Genomic DNA, 25,984 nt, shown 5'->3' on the forward strand with positions numbered 1-25,984 from the left:
CCAGATTCTAAAGAACGCACTGCGAGCAATGTCATTGGAACACACTACACAGTCACGGAACCAGAACCTCGCCAACTTCCTCCTTGCGCATCCCAGTGCAGCACACTCCAGAACCAACAACTCACCAGCTACGATCCTGGGCCGTCCCTTGCGCTCATGCTTGGATCACCTCAAACCAAGTGAGTATGCAGGACAAGTAACTGACACAAACTGAGGGCTCTTCAAACAAGGACACTGGGTGCCTCACTCCTGGGCAAGCGATCTTAGTAAGGGACTATAGAGGTGATCAAAGTGGATACCTGGGAAGATAAGAATGGAACTGGACCACTTTTCTACACAGTGGAGATTGTGCCTGATGTCATCTGGAGCTGACACATTGATCAGTTGAGTAGAGCAGAGTAGATTGTTAGAGAAGAAAGGTATCCAGAGCTGTCAGAACCTCTTCCTGCAGTCCCTGAGTCAACTCCTACAGATGAGGCCCCAAAACCTGAGATTGTTTCACAGCCATAATGTTCACCTTCCAAGTAGAGTGACCCCCCACCCCCCACCACCCCTTGTCTGGAAAGACGTTATCCCACAGGAATAAGAAATCTTCTATAGTGATTAAATCTTTAGGTCTGAATGGTAAACTTTAAAAGTTACTGTGCTATAGATGTCTATACAGTACTGCTATTATATAGTATACTGTGTCTATATACATACTGTATATGATCCATTTAATTTCCCAAAATGCATCGCATCATACTACAAACGTTTGTAATTACGAATAAATTTCACCTAACAATGCTTTACTCAATTTTTTAACTGATCAGCATCCTCCTTCAGCTTTAGGCATTCTTGTTTGCTATGCATAATACCATCAACTTTTGTGTCCTTTGCAAATTTAGTCATCCCTCCTATATTAATCCAAATCTATAATAAACATTATAAAAAACAAGGGTCCCATCTCTGCTGTATACCACTGATCACAGACTTCCATTCAGAAAAGCACCCTTCCCTGATTACCCTTTGCCTCCAATCAGCAAGGCAGGTTTGGACCCAATGAAGTAGCTCATCTTGAATCCCATGTGCCTTATAACTGTTCTGGAACAGACCACCATGCATGACATGCACTTTGAAATCAAAATACTCGGGCAACACATCACTAATGGCTCAATCATTATTTTTCAGATTGTCAATAACCAAGTAGTAAACTTTTTTTGAACTCAGATTCTCACTAGGAGCTTCAGTTTTCTCACACTTCCTAAAGAAACTGATTAACTGGGCTATTCTAATTATCCCTTTGTGTAAAATCATAGCAAAAGTAAACGAGAGTCAATAGGTACATTAGCCAGAACAAGCTGCAAGGTGACAGAGAGAATGGGACGGATGTAATTATTCTTTTGGGAGCCAGCTCAATGGGCTGAATGGCCTTCTTGTCTATCATATCATTTGATGTTAAATTCAATGGCCCAGATAGATTGATTACGCCCAGTTTAAATACAAAGCATCCAGTGCATTTTAAGTGTATTCAGAAAATAATTAAGAAAATAATCATTGAATATAGACATCTCTTTTCCCTCTCAGTTGCTTTTCTGCAAGGAATAATATAATCTAGTTTACAAAATGCTTTAAAAACACTTGCTTTCAAATATGAAGTTTAAAATGCATTCAAAAACCTAGCTAAACATTCTAAACCAAGTAAATTAAATTATCAGTGATACTTATCACAGAAATCTTTATAAATAAAACAACTCAAATGGCTACTTGACCTTCACTTACTATAAATTCCCATGGGAACAAGACTTAACGCAAAATATTAGTTAAGTGGTATTAAACCACTCGACACAGTTTGTTCAACAAATACTGTAGCCAATGTGGAAATTTTGCATTAAAAACAAACATTATCAGTTCAATCACGAGGAAATCTGCAGATGCTGGAAATTCAAACAACAACACACACAAAATGCTAGTGGAACACAGCAAGCCAGGCAGCATCTATAGGGAGAAGCGCTGTTGACATTTCGGGCCAAGTCTCGGCCCGAAACGTCAACAGCGCTTCTCCCTATAGATGCTGCCTGGCCTGCTGTGTTCCACTAGCATTTTGTGTGTGTTGTTGATTATCAGTTCAATGCTTCCTTTGTGCCAACATAGCCCCTAACAGGATGGTCTCAGCTGTTCCAGACAAAACAGCTGCAAGAAATTGAAGTACTGGGGAATACTGGAAGATGAATTCAATGCCAGTCCCATTGTAATTCCTATCCACCTGCACCTCATGTATGGATATTGGTTAAAGCAAAGCTGAGTTCAGTTACACCATGGCAAGATATAGCAAGACCATTAACACAGACAGAATTACACTCCAACCAGAATTACTGCCATCAAACCATGCATTGTCCCTGATAAATAAAAGGAAATTTTTAAAAATTTTATTCTTGTTTGATAGCGAGGTGGAATGTTATTGGCCAACTGTAATTGCTTCAACAAGGCTCCAACTGGACATTCAAATGAACAGTGTAAACTACTCCTAATCTGAGGTTGCTGCATTTTGTATTTGACTGAGATTGCAAATAGCTTCACTAATTTGAAAGGAAAATCTGACTTCAGATCCCAGAGAGTACATTTTTAAAACACTGGTACAGTATCGCCGTGCCAGCCTGGGTAAGTGATAGTGCTACTTTTCATTCACTGGCCCATCCAATTTATTTCACATCTTTTTCTTGACCCATTTAACATTCATCTCCTATGATCAAAATATTAATATTTTATGCACAACAATTTAGGGTGACAATTAAATACATTATATTAGTGAAGATATGTAATTTTATCAATCAACAAATAGGATTTGATTTAAATAATATTTCCCCCAAAACTTTGTGGAACAAATAGCATTTTCAAATCCCATCGTAGTGAGGTTCACAGTGTTCTGTGTAGTACTAAAGGGCTGCTGCACAGTCAGAATTACCAATATCAAATACACAAAAATAAACTGTAGATGTTGAAAATTTTAACTACAAGAAAAAAAACATTGGATACACTCAGAGGGTCAGGCTGCAACTATAGAGAGAGAAAGCGTCAAGAAGTACATTATAAGAAGCAAAACTGAAATCATTCCCAAATAGGCAAAGGATACTGAGGACAACTGCAGGTTTAAAATCCAGAGGTTTTCAGGCAAAGGATTGAAGCAATGATACATAAATTAAGTGTTATCACAACATAAGTGAAAGGTGAACAGAAGGCAAATCTCAGCCACACTTGAAATAATTACATCAGCTTAAACTCTCTCCACAATGTGCTCCCACCCCACAACTCCTGTGAAACGACCCTTCTTCCAGAGTCTACTTCTTCCTAAATTCTGAGATTCTGCATAAAACTGTGTTTTTGAGAGGTACCCTTGTCTTTATTGGTTCATAATATAATCCAATTGAATTGAAGCAATGGAAATCCACAAACCACTTGTAATGATTTTAGCTTTGTGCAATATACATAAAGGAGTTTTAATACTGCTTCTTCCTGGGTTTCTAACATTGAAGTCACATATAGCAGGAATTTATTTCTTATCATGTCTAAGACTGAAGAACATAACATTAGTAGTTTTCAATGTCACAGGAACACTTTTATCTGGCACAGGACAGGCAGCAAAACAACTTACATCCCCTTGTTGGTTGATCTCCCATCACACCAGTAAGTACACTTTTGACTAGTGTCATTCATTTTCTGATCTACTTACTGTTACTGGACTTGAGATCACGATGGATAATAGAAACAATTGCTTCTTCATGTAAGTAATTCATGCCCCTTGCAATCTGAACTGCCCAGTTGACAAGTATATGAGGAGGGATCTTCTTGCCGGACAACACTCGATTTAAAGAGCCCCCACGGGCAAACTCCATTATCAAGCAAAGATTGGGCTCCTTCAGACAAACACCTTGCAAGGCTATGATGTTTGGATGCTTCAACATTGCAAACAGTTTTGCTTCCTGCTTAACATTTTCAATGGTCTGGCTGATGTCCTCATCTGGGTCCTGCCGAGCTGCTTTAACAGCGACCTCCTCCAGCCTCCAGATGCCTCTGTAAACTTTACCAAATCCACCAATGCCAATAATCTCCTCCAACTGCAGTTCACTGAAGTCTGTTTCCAGGACGTGTGGGTAAACATCAGTGCTTCTATCTTGTAACTTGCTGTAACATGGGCCACTGGTGACATAGTTGCTGGGAAAGATGCCAACCTGGTCATTGATTTTACCGGTCCACCATCCTTCATCTCCAGAAACCTTGGAATCCTAAACAGCCAAAAAATAATTGATTTATTCCATCTCAAAGCATGTACATTTTGTCCCTGACAACACTCAACATATCTTCATATTCAGCTGACGGTATTACAGTAATTCTTTATTCGACCTACACCACCTTTCATACACTGCAGATACCCACCTGCTTATTCCAGCTTTAATTTCATTAGATAAGTATTGTCAACTGTCCTGCTGACCTCTTTGTGCAATAATTGTCGATATCTTTTCAAAACTTAATCTACATACAAGAGAAAAAACACTGCCAAATCAGTTGTATATACCTTCGTAAAAGACCTCAAACCATTTGCTTTTTCTTATAAAAAGAGAAGCTTTGATTTTGTCATTTGGGTATAGGATCTCAGATCTGCAGAAGAAAAGCTTGCTCAATGCCAATGGACTTACTGTGCGATTATTTTTTTAAAAATCTAAATGCAATTCACCTTAAAATCCTAATATTTGGAAAAAAAATCCATCCCTAATACATTATATATCAAAATTAGCAGCCAATTTTTAGCTGATATTCTATTGAGTTATTCTTTGAATTATTCAAACATGGTCTGCTTATGGTGGCGTGATAATGGAATAGTAGAAATAGGAATTAAAGTACCTCAAACATCTTAAATGCATATTATATACTTCACAACTGCTTAAACTTATTCTTTTGGAAAAGCCAAGAATAACATCAAGTAGAGGTACTCTTTTGACCCAGATCAAATGCAAAGCAAAGAGAAATAAGCCAAGAGGCAGTATTCTTATTTACTGGCCATTCAGCCCTTTGGGTGCAAGCCAGCTCCCAGCCAATCAATCCCACTCTCCATCTCCTCAGTCGCCCTGCAACTTGTTCTCTCGCATACATGCCCATGATAAGAACAGCAATTTCTTTCACTCTTTCACTTCTTCACTCAGAGAGTCATGAGTGTGGGGAATGAGCTCCCAGCACAAGTGGTATAAACTCAATTTCAACACTTAAGAGAAATTTGGATAGGTACATGTACGGTAAGGGTATGGAAGGCTATGGTCCCAGTGCAGGTCGATGGGAGTGTGCAGTTTAAATGGTTCAAAACAGGCTAGATAGACCTTTTCTATGGTTTACTTTTCTGTGACTAATCAATACCTATTAAGAGTTGAAATGAATCAGCTGTTTTGACATGGAGAGTTAAAAAGTTGCCTAACTTCAGGAAGAACAGGAATCAGAATGCCAATACATTACATATATTCAGTAATCAGCTGAACCACAAGAGTGGATTGCAACTTTCTAAACCTGCCTATTTTGGTTCCAAACCTGCATTCAGATGTAACAGAATAATGAAACACAATGGCTGCATGTTGCGTGCCATATTTTTCCAATTCCCAGCAAAAATTAACTTGTACTGATCAGCAGCAAAATTCAGTAACGAGTAGGTCAATGGGATACCACTAAAAAAAAAGAAAACTAATTCTCACAACAATCTTCACAGTCTAAAAGGGCAGTTCTCTGATCCTGAAGCTATGTAGCTATGAGGGGAAACATCCTCTCAGCACCTATCTGGTCAATTTCCATCTCCATTTAGAGTCAATGGTGTTGACATATTTTGCTGTCACGATCTTCTGCCAGTGATGGTATTTCAGTTCAGCTGTCCTGATCTGTACAATAATTTACTCAAAGTATTTCCAACATTTATTTTCAATCAGCCATCTGGGAATATAAAAATAAAGTACATTTTTTTTCACAGATACATTGATAAAAATTCAAATCAGTTATATCCACACTATCAAAAGGCCTCTTCCCCTTCTGATGCTGAATGACCTTTCTCCTCACCCTTCTTTCATTTCAAGAGCCATAAGGTAACATGAAACAAAATACTTAGCTTGCTACATAGAATTTATTTTTAGGTGGAGCAGAGTACTTGATAAGGTTATAAAGTATAAGAAAGAAGGTTAGAATGAACCAAGCCAAAAACAAAATAACGCACATGTTGTGATCCCTCCTCCCACCCCCAGACACTACGTTGAGCGAACATAGATGTTCCATTACACATAATCTGACATTGATGCATGGAACATTACTGAATTTGAAAAGCACCTTTTCAAACTAAAATTAAACTCTAGTTTAACTAAAATTAAACTCTAGTTATGATTCCCAAATGACAGATCACATTAACCTGCCCATTAAGTTACACTGCAAAAGGGAACTTATTTATCTATATGGGATTTCAAAAGACTATTGAAAGACTGGATGCCTATTTGTAAGATTTTCTTGTCGTATAAAAAATGAACATCACAGGAGTTTCAATAATGTTATCAAAACAAAATTGTATACTATGCTGCATAAAAAAGACTTGCCTTGTGCAGCTTGAGGTGATGGGAAAATCAGGTTTATTCTATTTTCATTTGTTTTAGAGCATTTAGAACCCAACATTTTAACTGTTTTCCACAACTGATTGCTTGATAAACTATTTTTTCCATACAGCATAAAGGAAAAATATATTATACATACTGTACATATAAATCTTACATTAAACAGCACCCTCTCAGCTCATGTTAAATTTTCAGCAATGCATTGCTAGTTAATGCATAGCCACATGCATTTATCCTGGTATTACTGTCAATTGGATGCTGAACTAGTCTGCTGATACTAATTGTAATAACAGTTTAATAAATTTTAAAAACAGACACCTCTTGAAGGAAGATATTAAATACTTGTACTTTCCTTAGCCTATCTACCTTGCAATGTCACAAAAGACTGTCCTTGTTTTTATTTTGCACCAATAAGCACAATTATTTATAACCATCCTGCTTCCTCAGTTAGATGTTTTTGAACACCCAGAAGCCAATATCCTGGAAAACTAATATTTTCCTTATGTGCCATTATTGAAAGTTTTAGTACTCACAAACTTTTAAAAACTTTATATCTTTTATTTTCCCACCATTACAACTTATCCTCCAATCTCAGCTATTTTCTGACTTCCCTTCAAGAATTACCCTTCTTTTCATTAAGATGAAAAATTATAGTTACTCTCAGAGTACAAAATAACCAACAAGGTAAATTTAATAATTAAGCATTGTTATAAATTGGAATGCCTTGTCTTAAGATATAGTGGTTGCATATTCAATTTCAGCTTAGCAAAAATACTTTTATGACAGAGGATGAGACAATTTGGCCCACTGGATATGTGGCTATCTTTCAGGGTATTCTTTTCAGTCCCACTTTCCTGTAGCCTATTCATCCTTGGATGTATATTAATATCCACCTCTCCATCAGTTCTCCTGCCACTCATCTATATCAGTGGGATCTTAAAAAGTAGCCAATTAACTTACTGAATAAATCATCTTTGGAATGTAAGAGGAAGCCCAAGTAGCAACAATGAGAACATGCAAACTCCACAGATAGCTCTAGTGCTAGATCAAAATGAGTCAGCATAGTTGTGCAGCACACCAGCTATTGTGCCACTATGCATTACCTATTTGAATAAAGAAATTGTAGGGTTATGGGGGAAGAGTAGGGAAATGGCTCCAACTGGGTTTCTCTATAAAGAGCAAATGCAGTTTCAATGTGCCAATGCTAATCTATGCTTCTATGATTAGTGTAATACATGGTGAAGGAAAATTTATGTGCTTGCTTGTAGAGGCATGCATTGTTTTCAGAAAATTGTATAATGAAGTACAAATTATGGAGTGGCCTTTATTTAAGTACATTCTGGAAAAATATTGTGGAAGTAATCACTATGTATGATACTTAATAATTTTAAAAAGCTTGCCTTTCTAAAATTTTAGGAGCAAGTCATTGGATTTGAGAGCAAATTCCAGTGGCTCCCTTCTCCAAAGCATTCATGTCCTTCCAGAACTCCATAATGCTCAACTATAAATCAATGTTCACTCAACTCCACTCACCCCATATTCCACAATCTATGGACTCACTTTCAAACATTCTAAATTCATGGTCTTACCATTTATTATTTATTTATTTATTTATTTGTTATTATTTTGTTTGTTTCTCCCTTTTACATTTATATATTTTGCAGTATTTTACATATTGGTTTTTTAGCCAGCTTCATTATGTGTGTTTATTCATTGATTCTATTGAGTTTCTTTGTATCTTCTGTGAATGCCCGCAAGAAAATGAATGTCAGGATTGTATATGATGACATATATGAGGGCTGATTGATAAGTTCATGGCCTGGGGTAGAAGGAGTTAATTTTAGAAAACCTAGCACATTTATTTTTCAACATAGTCCCCTCGTACATTTACACACTTAGTCCAGCGGTCGTGGAGCTTACGGATCTTGGTCAACTCTTTGAGTGATTATACAGAAAGTTTGAAGTTAATAACTCATCTCCTTCTACCTTAGGCCACGAACTTATCAATCACCCCAGATGAGTTATTAACTGCAAACTTTCTGCATAATCACTCAAAGAGTTGAACTGCACGTGCATGTAACGAGAACTGTATAACTCAGCTCTTTCTACCTTAGGCCATGAACTTTTCAATCACCCCTGCTGTGGACACTTACTGGAGGTTCAAGATCTGTATGCTCCATGACCGCTGGACTAAGTGCATAAATGCAGGAGGGGACTATGTTTAAAAATAAATGGGCTAGGTTTTCTAAAATTGACTCCTTCTACCTTAGGCCACAAACTTATCAATCGCCCCTCGTATATGGACTCTGATAATAAATCTACTTTGAACTTTAACCTATACCACCATTTGAAGCACAATCGATTCTATAACAATATTTATTTTACATAACAATCTTGGTTTCTTGTCCCAACAAGATTAAAAATGTGTGCATGTGGAAGTTTCTTAAATTGATATCATTATATATTTAATGTGCAATTGCTTTATAAATACCCCTTTCCTCATCCTTTGGAAATATATCACTTCTCACTACTTGACATTGAATTCCATTGTCTCTGAGTCTGCTCATTCTATCAACACCTAAGTCAAAACTCATCTGAAATCCATGTGCCCAATATCAGACACACTACCCTCACCAACTCTATTACTTCATCAAAAAGCATTTTAGGGGAAGATGGTACATTGACAGGGAGGAAACATAATCACAGAAAAATGTGAATAAAATATTGGTGATCATAAACTGGGCCTAGGGAGATTTGAAGAAAAGGATCTACTGAAAATTAGGCAATGGGCAGTAATGTTTCAGATGAGTTAAAGTTTACAGCGAATAGATGGGGAGAAAGATTCCAAATTTCTGGAGTTGTGAGGTCTAGGGGCAACAAAAACATTTTCAGTCACAGATGGACTGAGGCAAAGGTATATACAAAAACTATCACTGAAGTATGTCACCTTGACGATCAACCTGACATGGAGACATAAAGATCAAACAGTATGTTACATCTGTAAACTTTTGGTTCCGTCTCAGACAGCACTTGGGCATGGGATGAATTTCGTGGCTTAAATGCAGACATTCTGAATTTAGCCATGTTGTGTTTTGTAACTCCAAAACAAATCGAAAGAAAAACACAGGGAGCCTGGGGATAAATGTGTGTACTTCATTTTTACCTTAGCGAGACATGCACATATGATGTGGTGGCTTAATGATGTATGCCACTCACGTACTTTTACATATAACCTGTAACTAATTACTTTAAAAACATAGACTGCTTAATCAAACAATATATTTATAATATTACTCAAATATTACTGTAATATTAAATACACAACACTTCTCCCTGCATTACTATAAACTTCAACTCAATATAGAATACATCTCAGTTACACACACAATATACCATATAACACAACTACTATATTGACCTCCACAGCCTAGTAAATTTTTAATGTCCCTTTCGAGTCTCAAGATTTAATCGCTGTGGAGGATTTCTTACACTTGTAGGATAACGTCTTTCCTGCCTGGGGGGGGGGGTGGGGGGTCACTCTGCTTGGCAGGTGAAACTTGTGGCTGTGAAATAATCTTAAACCCTGGTAACTCCTCCGTGGAGGCTACAGGAGATGACTCTGGCACTGCAGGAAGTGGCTCTGATAGCTCTGGACACGCTGGCATTCCAAACAGTCGGCATCTGAGGCCACCAGACAAAGGTTTGAGCCGATGTTTTCATTTTGACCATGCCCAGATGGCCGCCATCTAGCTCCCCCAACACTGTACTCGCAGCTTGGACGGTACAACAACTCTCAATCCCCACAAAAGGCAGCCTCCTTGCAGGGCAGGTACATCTTGCTACTGGTAAAAATGGTGAAATGGACTTCTGCTGCACATTCAAGCCATTTTGGGTTGCTATGTAGACCTGAGACAGTGTGTAGTTTTTACTGGTTTCCCTCGGCGTCATCCCTGCTGTAATAGGGAGACACTTAATTTGCATTATGGAGAATACATCTCGAGGAGTGTCCTCTTTTGTAAAATTCTTCAGGTATTTCCATTTCCAAGGGTAAACAGGACGGTCCGTCAGCATTTCCATTATTAGTCATCCTCTTGAATTTAATCTTGTAATTATGTCCTCCAAGAAAGAGAGCCCTTCTGTGGATTAAAAATGGACACTAGTGGTTTATGATCAGTAATGAGGGTAAACTCTCTCCCATACAAATCACTGGTCGAAATACTTTCACCCCAGACCACACTCAAGGGCTCTCTGTCAATCTGTGTGTAATTTTTCTCTGCAGTGGTAAGTAAGTATGATACAAAGGCTATGGGGTGTTCACTTTTGTTACTCATAATATCTGACATGACTGCACCTACACCATAAGGCCAGTTTCAATGGACGATATTGATAATAATGTATGAGTACAGTATCTGCTGTCATGATTTCTCTTGCCTTTTGGAAAGCCACTTCACACTACTTTGTCCATTGTCATTTCTTCTTGAACTGTAGTAATAAGTTCAAGGACTGGAGCACAGTAGCCAATATAGTAATTGCTAGAAACTTAAAAGGACCACAACTGTGATAAGTCCTTTGATTTGGGGCATCCACCACGCTTGAATTTTCTCAGCACACTTATGTAATCCTTGTATATTGATGGTGTGACCATAGTAAATGATCCTTGGTTAAAGAATTCACATTTGTTGCATTATGCCATGAGCCCATAATCTTCTAATCTTTTTACACTGTTTTGAGATTTTGGAGATGTTCCTTTCATCCTTACCATTAACAATTATGTCATCCAGGTAACACTGAGGGCCTGGGCAGCCTTGTAGCACCTGATCCATAGCTCACTGCTTAAGTACAGATGCAGCTGCTGCTCCAAAAATAAGCCTACTGTAGTGATAAAGCCCTTTGTGAGCTTTTATATTGAGAAACACTTTGAATTCTTCTTCAATTTTCACCTGTAGGTAGGACTCAGCTAAGTCCACTCCAGAAAGGTGTGCAAAGATATCCTCTATCCTGGGCAGAGGATACTAATCTATTCTCAGTACTGGGTTGATGGTGACCTTCAAATCACCACAGATCCTGACAGACCCATTCTTCTTGGCTACGCTGACCACTGGTATTTCCCATTGGCTCCACTCAATCTTGGAAAGAACTCCTTCAGCCTCCATGTGATCTACCTCACTAGCTGCTTTATCATGGTTGATATAAGGAAATGGACAACATTTGTAAATCTTGGGTGTGGTGTTTTCATTGACCACTATTTTACCCTTGATATGTTTGAATTTTCAAATGCCATCCTTGAACACTGCTGTGGCATCATCCAGTATCTTTATTAATTCACTTTCAGTTGCTTCTATTGCAGAGGATATAGCATGGACCTCCAATCAAGTTGTGGTTGTCGTTTCCTCAGCCACTCATGTCCCCACAGTGCTGGCCCTCCTATTTTTACCAGATACAATCCCAATGTGGCTTGTTGGTGTTTGTATTTCACTGTTATGAATGTCATTCACACAGGACTTATCTTTTCTCCAATATAGGTTCTTAGGTGGATATCTGCAGGCTTCAGTTCAGTATCTTTGAAATGCCACTCAAACTCATTTTGTAGAATGACTGAGATAGCCAAACCAGTGTCCAATTGCATTTCAATTAATTTGCTGTTCGCTTCTGGTGTAAGCCATATTGCTTGCATCTGGTTAGTTTTCACATTGTAAGTCTCAAGGCTACCAAGTCTTGGATCTTCTCATCATAATCAGATTTTTCACCAACAGCATGTAGACTCATTCTGTTTTTGAAACTGCAAGATGACTGTTTATCTCTTTCCTGAGCAGCAATTCCAAGTGTTCTTTTAAATGTGAGTTGTACTTCAGTTAGGTGCGATTTTAATGCATTTTTGTATGATTCCACAAACTAAATGATCTCTCAGTGCATCATTAAATACATCACTGAACTGACAATGCTCAGACGATCTCTTCAATTCAGCCATGTAAGCTAAAGTGGACTCCCCTTCCGTTTGATTCTGCATATGAAATCTAAAGAATTCTACAATCAACAATGGTTTTGGTTCTAAATGTTCCTACATCACTTTCACGGTATCAGCAAAACTCATTTCAGCTAGTTTGGTTACAGCAGTCAAACTTCTTAGCAAACTATAAGCTTTTCCAAGCAAAGCACTCAGCAACAATGGCACTCACTTTTCACTGGAAATTTCATTTGCTTTAAAATGCTGCTCAATTCATTCAGTATACATCTGTCAGTTATCTGCTGTATAATTCAACACATTTATCTTCCTAATGTAGCCAGCCATTTCTGCCTTTTTAAGTTAATATTATCACCCAGTACTCACTGCTTATGAACCCATGAATTTCATCCATTTTCTGCCTTTTTGTTTTAACTTGACCATCTCTGTCCCTCTTCTGCAGAAATACATGATGTGTTTATTTAACTTAAACATCTCACTGCACATCAACAGGCAGGCAGTCATCTCAGGTTCACTTAAAACTTTCTTGTCACCACTGTTATATTTTGTAATTCCAAAACTAATCAAAAGAAAAATATGGGCAGCCCTGGGATAAATATGTGTACTTCATTTTACTTTAGCAAGGCTCACATATATGATGTGGTGGCATAATGACATATGCCATTCATGTACTTTTACATATAACCCATAAATGTATTATTTAAACAAACAATGCTTAATTAAATAATATATTTACAATATTACTGAAATATTAACTACAAAATAGACCGTTACCAATGCTCCAGTTTTCCCAATTATTACTGGGAATTAGACATCTTCCCACACAAAACTGGATGGGCATAAAACCTCCAATGCCCTGGGGAAGCTGGAAAACATCATGATGATGTGGAAATGTTATTATGAGTTTGTGGAGTACGTAATATTTTCTGATGATGTTGCCTAGATAAAGTATGTGGATGAGAAGGGGGAGAAAGCCAAGAACGGAACCTTAGAGCCTCATGAATGTATCAGTATGGGATATGGAAATGACCCAATCACTAGAAATATTAACCCCATAGATTAATAGATGGATTGGAGCCAAAGGTGGTCAGTTCCATTTCAATGGATAACAGTAGCGCTAGTTGAGGATGGTATGGATTGTTTTATCCATGTCAATAGGCTGTTCGAGAAGGAAAATGAACGAGCTATTTTGTGACTGCACAGCAAAGTAAATAGCGCCAAGATAAAAAAAATCAACCAGGAAAATTACTGAATAGCTGAATAGGCATGGCAAGGGGCTGGTGAATTGCAATACCGTTTTAAACACAAATTTTAAATCATTCATCACTTAATCTTCCAAATTCCAGAAGTAACAACCCTAATTTCAGGGATCTCCTCACACTTCCTGAAATCCGGATAACAGCCATAAATCTAGGCTGTGCTCCCGCAAGCCCAATGTATCCCTCCCAAGATATAGCATCCAGAATTCCTTACATTATTCCTAATGTGGTCTGATCAGAACATTCTATAGCTGTAGTATTACTTTGACCCCTCCTACTCCAAACCTCTGCATAAAAGACCAGCAATCCATTATCTTCTCTATCTGCCCATGTCACATTCAATTAATATGTTTCAAAGAACCATCACCTGCTATCTGTCTTTGGACAACTACTTATACCCAAAGCGAATGGCCTCATATCTCTCTACTGTGAATTAAATTTGCAGGTTTAATATATGAATTAAGTTAATCAACATCTTTCTAATTTAGTGCTTCCATCAATACTCTTTTTACACTACCTATTTTTGTGTCACCCCCTATTTTTGCCTCCCTCTTCTCTCAAAGATGCTAATGTCATATTGGTAGTTATCATTTGCCAATTTTGACCAGGAAATACCTTTCCTTCTGTTCTACTGTGTAGTTGACCGCAATCTGGAATCTGCTTCTATATGAAAGCTGCTGTTGAATAGTAGCAACTATGCACCTCCACCCCACACTAACCACCTCCATTCGACCCCGCGTCTAATTGATGGTACAGTAAGGCCCTGAAAGGGAAGTAGCAAAGACTCTTTGTGGCAGATTCAGAACGGGATCAGCAGAAGCAGTGGGCTTTGCTGAATATGCGGAAAGGACAATATTGAAAGGCTGGAGTAATCCCACAACAAAGGTCGCCAGAAGCATTTATAAACATGAAAAATAGTTGCAGCCTAATGGAATCTCGTTTTGGAAGACCAACAATTTGACCACCTGCCTATTCCCTGTCTCCCGTCACTCGGTCACCTCCTCGCTAGATTGTTCCTTTCCGCTTCAACTTTGTCACATATTCTTACGATGGACTGTGGAAATAACATTATCGCGTCCGCGACTTGATTAGAGAAACGCTTGAGGTTCATCGGGACTGACAAACCATTTACAATTAAGGCTGGCTCTCTCCAGCATAAATACAACAAATAAACATCAGTTGTCACTAGAATCAAAGATTTATGATGAAGTGACGGGATGCAGGAAGACGGGAATGTTCCTTCTGCAAATGCTCCGATACCCCACTATTTGAAATGGTCAACCATTATTTAAGATGACAATGTTTGCAATAACTAGAATATTTTCAGTCATACAGGGATTTGTTCTTTCTGCATTCCGTTCGATATGTTTTGATGTGTCTGAGCTGAATTAGGAACACCAGCATTTGCTCCCATCCACTGAGCTGCATTCGCAACCAGGCTGAAGCCGGGTGCGCAAAAGCCAACCTACCTTGGAGAGCACCTCCACCACATCCCCCTTGCGCAGGCTGAGTTCGTCTTCGGCGCTCGCTTCATAGTCAAAGACGGCCGTCCAGTAAAGGTTAGCAGTAGGTTGCTGCTGCTGCTGTTCCTCCTCCTCCTCCTCCTCTTCTTCTTCCACCTCCTGCTGTTGCCAGGCTTCCCGCACCGCCCTATCCCTATCCTCAACCTCCTCCTTCCCCACAGCTGTCGAGGAGGACGAGAAGCCGGCTGCTGCAGAGGAGGGGGACCAGATGAATACGGATCTGAGCTGCTCCATGGGGGGGAGGGAAGAGCAAGGGAGAAGCGGCAGTGCCGCTCCTCCGATCGCATCCGTCACCACCTGCAATTCAGCCTATCCTGATGACTGAGGCGAGGGAGGGAGGAAAGGGGGCCGGATTTAGCACGTCCCGCCTACTCTCCCGGCAGCCTCCCCGATAATTGGCTTCACCCGCAGTGTCACTCCAGAGCAATCCACAATTCGATTCACTGCGCTCTCATGTCAATCATGCAATCGTCCCGTCTCTAGCCCCGGGAATTTGGGACCGGTAGGCTACAAATGGACCTACGATGTAACGGGATGGCTGTCTCTTTGAAACGGACTGAACAGCTAAAACAGCCTGCAATTTCCTCCATGTCGCCCTCCATTGTTTCACTTGTCACATTTTAAAGTGTCCTGCTCTTAAATGCACCATGCCTATGCAATTCATCTGTCGCACCCATCACGCAAATTCTCCTCGAAGTACCATGATGGGAATGAAGTGGTAGTTGGGATCCAATATTGTATCAGCATGTGCTGTCCCTGTACTTACTCTGACCGACGACTTCAAACCATACTCTGCAACTTGCAGTACACCTTTACAGCACAGTAAAATCAGGATGAGCATCGTGGTCATTATACCTGCTTTGGACACTGGATCTGACTTTATTGGTGTTTGATCTTTTCGCCAGTTTGTGATATCAAATAAAAAATGTGACTCATGGTAAACAAAGACATGTTCAATGCCGTGACAAAGGGTCTTGGTCTGAAAGGTAGACTGTTCACACTTTTCCATAGAGGTTGCCTCACCTGCTGAGTTCCTCCAGCATCTTGTGTGTGTTCCTTTGGATTTCCAGCATCTGCAGATTTTTTGGTGCTTGAAAGGCATGTTCATCCTCTTAAAAAACTGTCCAGAGGAGCAAGATCTTGCACGTCAGCCTGAGCCATGACAGGAACAGAGAGAAAGCCCAACAAAGCCAGCAACATGTTCAACTGAGGTAAAAATTAAGATTACATGCCAGAATTCAAAATAAAGAATGCAAATATTGTACAAAGGCTCCATGCACATGAGAGACAAATTATGATCTCTGACATAAATTAGTCTTTATGTTAAATAATCAACTTGGAAAATTAATGCAGGGTTTTGATATCACAACGTATTAGAAACTGAGCTCAGAGTATTTAATTCTTTTTAGTATTGGTCCCCAAATCTGAGGAAAGACATTCTTGCCATAGAGGGAGTACAAAGAAGGTTCACCAGATTGATTCCTGGGATGGCAGGACTTTCATATGAAGAAAGATTGAATCGACTAGGCTTATACTCACTGGAATTTAGAAGATTGAGGGGGATCTTATTGAAACGTATAAAATTCTAAAGGGATTGGACAGGCTAGATGCAGGAAGATTGTTCCCGATGCTGGGGAAGTCCAGAACGAGGGGTCACAGTTTAAGGATAAAGGGGAAGCCTTTTAGGACCGAGATGAGGAAAAAATTCTTCACACAGAGAGTGGTGAATCTGTGGAACTCCCTGCCACAGGAAACAGTTGAGGCCGGTTCATTGGCTATATTTAAGAGGGAGTTAGATATGGCCCTTGTGGCTAAAGGGATCATGGGGTATGGAGAGAAAGCAGGTACAGGGTTCTGAGTTGGATGATCAGCCATGATCATACTCAATGGCAGTGCAGGCTTGAAGGGCCGAATGGCCTACTCCTGCACCTATTTTCTATATTTCTAGTATGAAGAGACAATGATAAATTACGTATTTTTTGACAGTTCAGTGATCAAACCATTTTGGAGGTCCAAAGTCTTGAGGGAAACTTCATCATCATCATCATGTGCCATGTCGTATGACGTGTGCAATCATGATCTTCTGTGTGTCTTTAATCTGAGAAGTTCTGAAAGTTTCCTGCCTTTCTTCTTATTCTTTTCTCTATACATGACCGTGATTGTTCTTGGCAAATTTTGCAGAAGTGGTTTTTCATTGCTTTCTTCTGGGCAGTGTCTTTGTAAGACGGGTGACCCTGGCCATTATCGTAACTCTTCAGAGATTGTCTGCCTGGCGTCAATGGCCATGTAACCAGGACTAGTGGCATGCAACAGCTGTTATTATGACTACCCACCTCCTGCTCCCATGGCTTCACCTGACCCTGATCAGGGGGCTAAGCAGCTGCTACACCTTCCCCAAGGGTGACCTGCAGGCTAGCAGAGGGAAGGAGTGCCTTACACCTCCTTTGGTAGAGATGTACCTCCATTCTGCCAACTTGATTTTTACGGTATCATTTGACAGATTTTAAATCAATTCAGACACTGAAAAGTTCATGATAAAGCCACCTGACACTTTAATTAACTCTTTATAGTTGGCTTGCTTTGCTGTGTAATTTGAGAAGCTTTGGCATGTCATACTTTAGTTTTCACAGCTAAATGTCTAAATTAAAGCATACAGTATGGCAGTAAAATATGCAAATTGACTGCTAGAAATGAAAACAATCTGCTGCTTTATGTTAGAAATAGGCAGACAAATTATTAGACATATGTTGTATTTCATTAGATCGAATATATACAGAATGAGCTTTTTGAGCGAAGTGGTTAGGACGGGGAGAACAGAATTTTAAAAGATGTCATTGAAAAATTACATTTATGGTTTGAATTGTAACATAGGGAGTACAGTAAGAGAAAATGTAAGATCTAGATTTAAGCAAGCTGACACAGAATATTTTCTAATGTAAAATAAGCACTAGTAATTGTGGGAGATCAAAGAAATTAAGCTATCCATAAACAGAGATCAATATAAACTAATCAAAATGACAAATGGCATTTTAGCCTTTATCACAAAGAGATTGGAACACAAAGGCATTCAGTTATAGAAGGTGATAGCCAAGCACCATCTGGTGTATTAAATTCTTTTCCAGGCAGCACAGCTGGATTTGCCTGGACTGATATGCTGAATTCATACTAGGCATACTGATATTCTCTTGAATTTATAAGATAGCAGTAGTAGCAGCAATCTTTTTAGGATGATTCCTGATGGATTCCAAAGGATTCCTCAGTAATCCAGTGCTGGAGTTGTAGGTGGATCTCCAGAAATTGTATATGTTTCCATGTGGGAAGTTCGCCTTCTGGAAAGGGTGGATTTCCCACATAGAAGTCCACCCTTCCTTTTCACACAATCTTCTCAGCTTTGATGACAAGCATTTCTTCTGAAGCAGGTTTTTCTGTGATAAAGATTCCAACAGCAATAACATTGATTTGTGTCTATTTTTCCCAGCTTATGATATCTGTTACTGCTTCCAAGTGATGTGCTACCTCCTTTTTTTGTAACATTTCTTTTCATCATCAGTAGACTTTGGGCTACGGCTGAGCAGGAGTACAAAACTTGAAGATTAAAAATCTAGAAATAAGAAATTAAAAGAAATGAAAATGCTGAAAGCACTCAGTAGATCTGAAGATGCTACAGTAATTTAGACGTTAAAGACTGAAATCCCAACATTTCCCAAGTGTCAGAAAGTAATTCTCAGCTGAGAATTCATCTTTTCTGTTAAAAGACAAATTTTTAAAAGCTTGTGAGGAATGGTTAAAGTAAGCAAACACTTTAATTGTGTAATAAGTTAGGTAGCTTTAGGTAGCACTAACCCCAGATGGAGGAAACACTTCAGTAACTTCCTTAACAGGCCCTCTGCTGTAGACCACATTTCATTTGACCAGATCTGGCAGAAAACTTTTGTTGGCACTCTCGAACTTTCTCCTACATTAGATGAAGTCAAGAAAGCCATTGCTCAAACAAGCTCTGGAAAATTCCATGGGCAGGATGCTGAGATCTTCAGGTCAGCAGGTTCAGTTGCAGTCAAAACCTTCCACAGTATTCTTATGAGCAGCTGGGAGAAGAAGACATGCTTAAAGACTTCAAAAATGCCATGATTGTCCTGCTCTTCAAAATCTGAATACAAAAAGAAATGCTGAAGTAGTAACAACTGAGAGAGGAGAAGAGTACAAGCATATAGCAACACCACTGAGAATGAAGTGTTAAAGGGGTAATTGATTCAGAAGTTTGATAGCATTGGGGAAGAAGCTGTTTTTAAGTCTGGATGTTTGGACTTTCAAGTCCTGTGTCTTCTTCCAGAAGATAGAAGACAGAAGAGGAAATGGTTAGGGTATCAGACATCATTGATAATACTGTAGGGTAATGTAACTGGGATAAATGTACATATTTCACAACCACCAACATTTAGTTGGGGTTTCGCTTTAAGCGACTGGTCTGACATGATAACATTATTATGTAAAGAGTTTTAGCATGCTTTTGGTGTGTGGGTTTTGGAACTCAATAAAATGTGTTACAGGTTTCATTAAACATAAGACAACTCACTTCGTTTTTATTTGCGAAAACCTATATTGGTGACCCTGATGCTCTAGGATGATTCCAGAGTTATTGAACATGTCAGCCAACAGAGTCGCTTTGAAGTTGCCAGAGTTTTGGGAGCAAAATGCCATCACTTGGTTTGTATAAGTGGAGGCCCAGTTCGCCCTGCGAGAAATCACTGCCAATGACACCAAATTCTACTGTGTGGTAGTGTCACTCAGCAATTCCACAGTGGAGCGAGTATTGCGTCTGCTTGAACACCTGCCTAAACATGATAAATACCGATGACTGAAACTCACCTTTTACAGACTTTCAGACAATTGGAGTCATGGTGCGACAAATAGTTGCTCTCCTTACCCTGTTTCGGCAATGCTAGGCCTTTGGAGTTAATGGACCATGTGTTGTCTCTCCAGGGAAATCACCATCCTTGTTCTATTTTAATGAATTCTTCATGCAACAAATACCTGATGATGTTTGCATAGTGCTCACTCATGTACCCATGATAGGGAGCTTATAAGAGAAAATCTGTCGATGCTGGAAATCCAAACAGAATGCTGGAGGAACTCAACAGGCAAGGCAGCACCTATGGAAAAGAGTACAATTGAAGTTTCAGATCAAGACCCTTCATCAGGACTGAAATAAAAGATCAGGGGTCAGGGTAAGAAAGTGGGGGTAGGGGAGGAAGAACCACAAGGTGATAGGTGAAACCAGAAAAGGGACGAAGAGTGAAGTAAAGAGCTTGAAAGTTGATTGTTGAAAGAGATACAGGACTGGGGAAAGGGGAATCTGATAGGAGAGGACAGAAGTACCATGGAAGAAAAAAAAGTGGATCAGGAGCACCAGAGGTAGGTGAAGGGCGGGTAAGGAGATAAGGTGAGAGAGGAAAAAGGGGATGGGGAGTGGTGAAGGGGGGGGGGGGGGGCATTACCAGAAATCAAGAAATCTATGTTCATGCCTTCAGTTTGGAAGCTACTCAGATGGAATATAAACACAAAATACTCTGCAAATGCTGGGGTCAAAGCAACATGCACAACACGCTGGAGGAACTCAGCAGGTTGGGCAGCATCCGTGGAAACGAGCAGTCAACGATTCGGGCCGAGACCCTTCATCAGGACTGGAGGGAGGGGGCAGGGGCCCTATAAAGAAGGTGGGGGGAGGGTGGGAAGGAGAAGGCGGTAGGTGTCATGTGAAAAACAAGTAAGGGGAAAGATCAAGGTGTGGGGGAGGGGAAGCAGGGAGGGGATAGGCAGGAAAGGTGAAGAAGGAATGTAAGGGAAAGCACTATGGGTAATAGAGGGAGGCAGAACCATGAGGAAGGTGACAGGCAGCTGGAAGAGGAGGTGGAGTGAAACTGGGATGGGGGAAGGGAGGGGGAGGGGATTACCGGAAGTTGGAGAATTCAATGTTCATGCCAAGGGGCTGGAGACTACCCAGACGGTATATGAGGTGTTGCTCCTCCAACCTGAGTTTGGCCTCATCATGGTAGTAGAGAAGGCCATGTATGGACATATCTGAATGGGAATGTGAAGCAGAGTTGAAGTGGGTGGCCACTGGGAGATCCTGTCTGTTGTGGCAGACGGAGCGGAGGTGCTCGACAAAGCGGTCCTCCAATCTGCGTCGGGTCTCACTGATGTGAGGGCAGACGTGCACAAAATGGAAGATATTAGTTGAGGGCAGCTTAGATCGTGAAGGAAGGGAAGTCCCTTTCTCTGACGAAAGAGGACATCTCCTTAGTTCTGGAATGAAAAGCCTCATCCTGAGAGCAGATGTGGCAGAGACGGAGGAATTGAGAGAAGGGGATGGGTTTTTTTACAAGTAACAGGATGGGAAGAAAATGGCTGATCATCTACACTCATCAGGGTAGTGATACTTCATTTCTCCTCTTTCTCCTTCCCCTTCCTTAATTAGCTCAGTCAGCAAGATCCCCAACATAAGGACACCTCTGGCTGCGAAACAGACAATGCCATGTCTGTGTTTTACTATGCTTACTTTGGTACAAATGCGAGAAAGTGTCAACTGCTTTGCAGCTTCAGCAGTGCCAATACATTGGGACATCAGGGGTCTGCAAACACCATGGGTTCCAGTTGCCATGGGTTCCGTCTACTGTTCATTACAGACATCCTTTCAGGGCGGCATTTCCTGTGTGACATCAGTACACAAGTGAGTGTGCTGCCAGCATCGCCCATTGATGAAAAGGCAATGAGTGATGAAACCTCACAGGAGGCTGCCAATGGCAGCAGGATCCAGATTTACGGGACACAACGGGTGACGCTCTGCTTCAGTGGACAATGTTACATATAGGACTTCTTCCTGGCTAAACAGGCTAGACCTCTGCTTGGTGCATATTTTCTGTATGCCGAAGGACTGTAATAGTGGATCTTAAGGGCTGCCTGCTTGTGTATGTCAAGGACTTTAGGTCGTTACTCTGCGCCCCCCAGTAAGTTCCCTGCAATGACTCTGTCAAGTACATGCATCACCGCATGTGAGTTTATTTGACTGCTGGGCAAATTCCCAGACCTCACCAAGCCCACATTCTCCACTACAGTCACAAAACATGGCGTTGAACATCATGTTCCCACAACTAGTCCACTGTCCATGCCCATGCATGTAGACTGGACCCAGAAAAGCTGGCAACTCCGTAGGCTGAGTTTGCCAATGTGGAAATACTTGGAACTGTATGCTGGCCAAATAGCCCCTGGGCTTCGTTCCTCCGATGGTGTTTGCCACCCATGTGGTGATTACTGACACCTTAACAAGACCACCAGCCCTGATTGTTACCCGGTCCCACACATTCAAGAATTTTTGGCATGTTTAGCCAGAAGGATTATTTTTTCCAAAGTTGATCTAGTTAGGAGCTACCATCAGGTGCCTGTGGGTCTCAAAGAACATTCCCAAAATGGCTATGATAACCCCGTTCAGCCTTTTTGAGTTTTCATGCTATTTGGTCTGAAAAACGCAGCACAGACTTACCAGCAGCTGATGGACTCTGTATGAAATGACTTTGATTTCCTTTTTGTTTACCTGGTTGACATACTATTCACCAGTGCTTCCAAACTGGTGAACATGTATTTCATCTCTGCACACTTTTTGAGTGCTTAAACCAACACGGGTTGATTATTAACTCTGCTAGATACCAGTTTGCATTGTCAATCATTGACTTTCTCGGCCATTGCATCTCTGCAGAAGGTACAAAACCATTCCCATCAAAAGTAGCTACTATTATCGATTTCCCACTCCAAACAAAACTACAGGAGTTTTTAGGTGTAGTAAATTTCTATCACCACTTCACTCCACAAGCTGCTAAACTTATGCTCCCCCATATAGTTCACTTAAAGGCAATACCCCTGATCAAGTACTTGACTGGTCAGCAAACATGACCAGGGCATTTGATGATACTAAACAAGCTCTCTCTGATGCGACCCTACTGGGGCACCCGCTCCCCAACACACCCATAGCCATTACTACTGACACTTCAGACTGCGCTGTGGGTGAAGTGCACAAACATTTGGTCTGAGGTGTGTGACAGCCACTCGCCTTCTTTAGCCGGCAACTCTGTCCCTCCAAAATGAAGTACAGCACGTTTGACTGTGAGATTCTCTATCTGGCTGTCTGCCATTTTTGTTTCCTTCTAGAGGGTCGCCATTTCATAGCATCTGTTGATAACAAGCCCCTTGTGCACATGATAGCCAAAATATCAGACACAGCGGCAATGCCACCTGGCCTATATATCTGATATATCCCATATCATAACTGATATACAGCATATCAAGGGGAAAAATAATGTTACAGCTGACAGCTTCTTCTGGCCAGTTGTTGAGGCCATACACATATGGGTTGACTGTGTCGGCATGGCAACTGACCAATTTGGTGTCCCAGAGGTCCAGCCTTACTGAAAAGCCCTGTGGTTGGCTGACATCAAGTTTGAGGAAGGTGGGGTTTCTCTCCTGTGCGCCATCTTAACTGATCACCTTCGCCCCACGGTGCCCACAAACTGGAGATGGACCGTTTTTAACTCCGTTCACAGCTTCTCACATTGGGGCCGGAAGGCCTCACAGAAACTGGTTGCACTAAAGTTTGGCATGGCCTCAGAAAGGATGTGCGTAATTGGACTGCAGCCTGTGTGGAGAGCCAGAGGATAAAAATTAACCAACATGTTTAGGTGCCATTGCCACCTTTTGAGGTCCCTAAACATGTTAATTGGCACCTTATTGGTCCTCTTCCCACCACCCACAGTTTCATAAACCTTCTTACTATGATGGAACATACCACCAGGTGGCCAGAGGTCGTCCCTTTAGCATCGATGACGGCCACAGATGAGGCTCAGGCATTCATCAGCACCTGAGTCATTCAGTTTGGCACCTTATCTAATATTTCCTTTGTCTACTGTCCCAAATTAAATTTAGATCTCTGGGCTGTGATGGCCCAGAACCTCGGTATTAGGCCGCATCACACCGTGGCATGTCACCCGCAGTCCAATGGCCTATACGAGCAGTTTCATCGCTCCTTAAAGGCTGCTCTGAGGGCTTCTCTAACTGATGAGTGTTGGCATTATCGTCTCCCGTGAGTCCTGCTGGTGCTCAGAACTTCTTCAAAAGTGGACCTGCAGTCGTCTGTGGCAGAGTTAGTATATGGATAGTGTTACGAGTGCCAGGTGATTTAATTCCTGATGCCACAACCACCAGGTTGGTCCCTCAACGCCTTTCAACCCTTCTCAGTAAATTTACTTCCTTTTCACCTAGTCCAATGTCCCATCATGGCATATAGCACTCTAGGGTTCTTGTTGACCCTACATTCCACCTCGTTTGTTTTCGTCCGTCATGATGTTCACCAGCATCCCCTTTGGCCCCCTTATGATGGCCCGTTCTGCATTTTGGAATGGGGAGAAAAGACTTTTTATCATAGATAAGAGTGGTAAACCTGAACATATTTCAGTAGATCACCTTAAACCCGCCCACCAAGATTTGGAGTATTCTGCTGCCATGCCCCTGGCATCACAACATGACCATGAACATGCCAACAAACCTCTTGACAAGGCAGAGCACCTGCTGTTCTTCCAACCACAGAACACAGGACCAAGTTAGGCATCTCATCCGAGCACCAGACAGATTCATAATGCCAGTGAAATCTGGGGGGGTTGGGGGTGGGGAGGGGAGTTGCTGGTGTAGGGTAATGTAATTGGGAGAAATGTGCATAATTCACAACCACTAACATTGAGCTGGAGTTTCACTTTAAGCAGCTGGTCTGACGTGATTACATTACATCATAAATAGTTTTAGCGCACTTTGGTGTGTAGGTTTTGGAGTTCAATAAAATGTGTTACAAGTTCAAATGAACATAAAATGGCTCACTTTGTTTTATTTGCAAAAACCTACAATGCCACCAGCCTTCCTGAAACAATGATGGACTAGCTGGAAGGAAGTGATGACTCTGTGATAGATTGGTCCATGTTCACCAATCCCTGCAGATTCCATCAAATGCAAGGTTTTGTGGGGTGGAAGATGAGGACCAGGGGAACTTTGTTCTTGTCCTCTTTTGGAAGAGAGAGTGTGAACACAGAGATGTGGGAAATAGATGACATGTAGTCAATAGCTCTGTTCATTGTGGTAAAAGATTAACGATGTTTCAAGAAGAAGGAAGACACTAAAGCACCTCTTGTGTGGAATGTTTTATCATCGCATGAAAGTGACAGAGATGGAACAGCTGAGAGAATGGAATGGATTCTTTACAGAGGTCAGGTTAGGAAGAAGTATAGAAATACAACTGTGGGAGTCCATGGGCCTGGATAGATTTTCATGTGGTCATTATAACATTACTCTATTTACCAGTCATCCTAAACACTGCTATACCGGAATTAATCTTCACAAAGTTCTGTTCATCCACTATTCTTACACTGACTGACTTGCATTGGCCCCTGGATTTCTCCATCACTGAATTACCCATTAGTACTCGCCATTTGGACTTTCATTTGCAGCAGAATTCTATTGTAACCCCAAAATAAATCCCAAGTGCCAAAATTTCTAGATGGATTGAAAACACATTAGAAAATTAGATAGGAAACAAAACAA

General features: G+C 40.7%; 1 protein-coding gene and 1 long non-coding RNA gene across 2 annotated transcripts in view; both read right to left on the bottom strand.

Moving 5' to 3' along the window:
- Window positions 1–15,632, bottom strand: part of map3k9 (mitogen-activated protein kinase kinase kinase 9) — a 158,674-nt gene extending 143,042 nt beyond the window's left edge. Inside the window, exons 1-2 of the mRNA XM_073038023.1 lie at window positions 15,299–15,632; window positions 3,710–4,262 (exon numbers count right to left, since the gene is read on the bottom strand). Of these exons, the coding sequence (XP_072894124.1) occupies window positions 3,710–4,262; window positions 15,299–15,586 (841 nt within the window). The 5' untranslated portion in view covers window positions 15,587–15,632. The remainder of the gene's footprint in view (window positions 1–3,709; window positions 4,263–15,298) is intronic.
- A 2,350-nt stretch (window positions 15,633–17,982) lies between these two features.
- Window positions 17,983–20,378, bottom strand: LOC140723453 (uncharacterized). Its single transcript, XR_012097902.1, has 3 exons — window positions 20,219–20,378; window positions 19,196–19,499; window positions 17,983–18,953 (listed from the first exon to the last, which is right to left on the bottom strand). It is a non-coding gene; the product is annotated as an uncharacterized lncRNA (long non-coding RNA).
- Between the last annotated feature and the right edge of the window lie 5,606 nt (window positions 20,379–25,984).

This window comes from Hemitrygon akajei, chromosome 3 (assembly GCF_048418815.1).
Source record: "Hemitrygon akajei chromosome 3, sHemAka1.3, whole genome shotgun sequence".
In the NCBI taxonomy this organism is placed as follows: Eukaryota; Metazoa; Chordata; class Chondrichthyes; order Myliobatiformes; family Dasyatidae; genus Hemitrygon; species Hemitrygon akajei.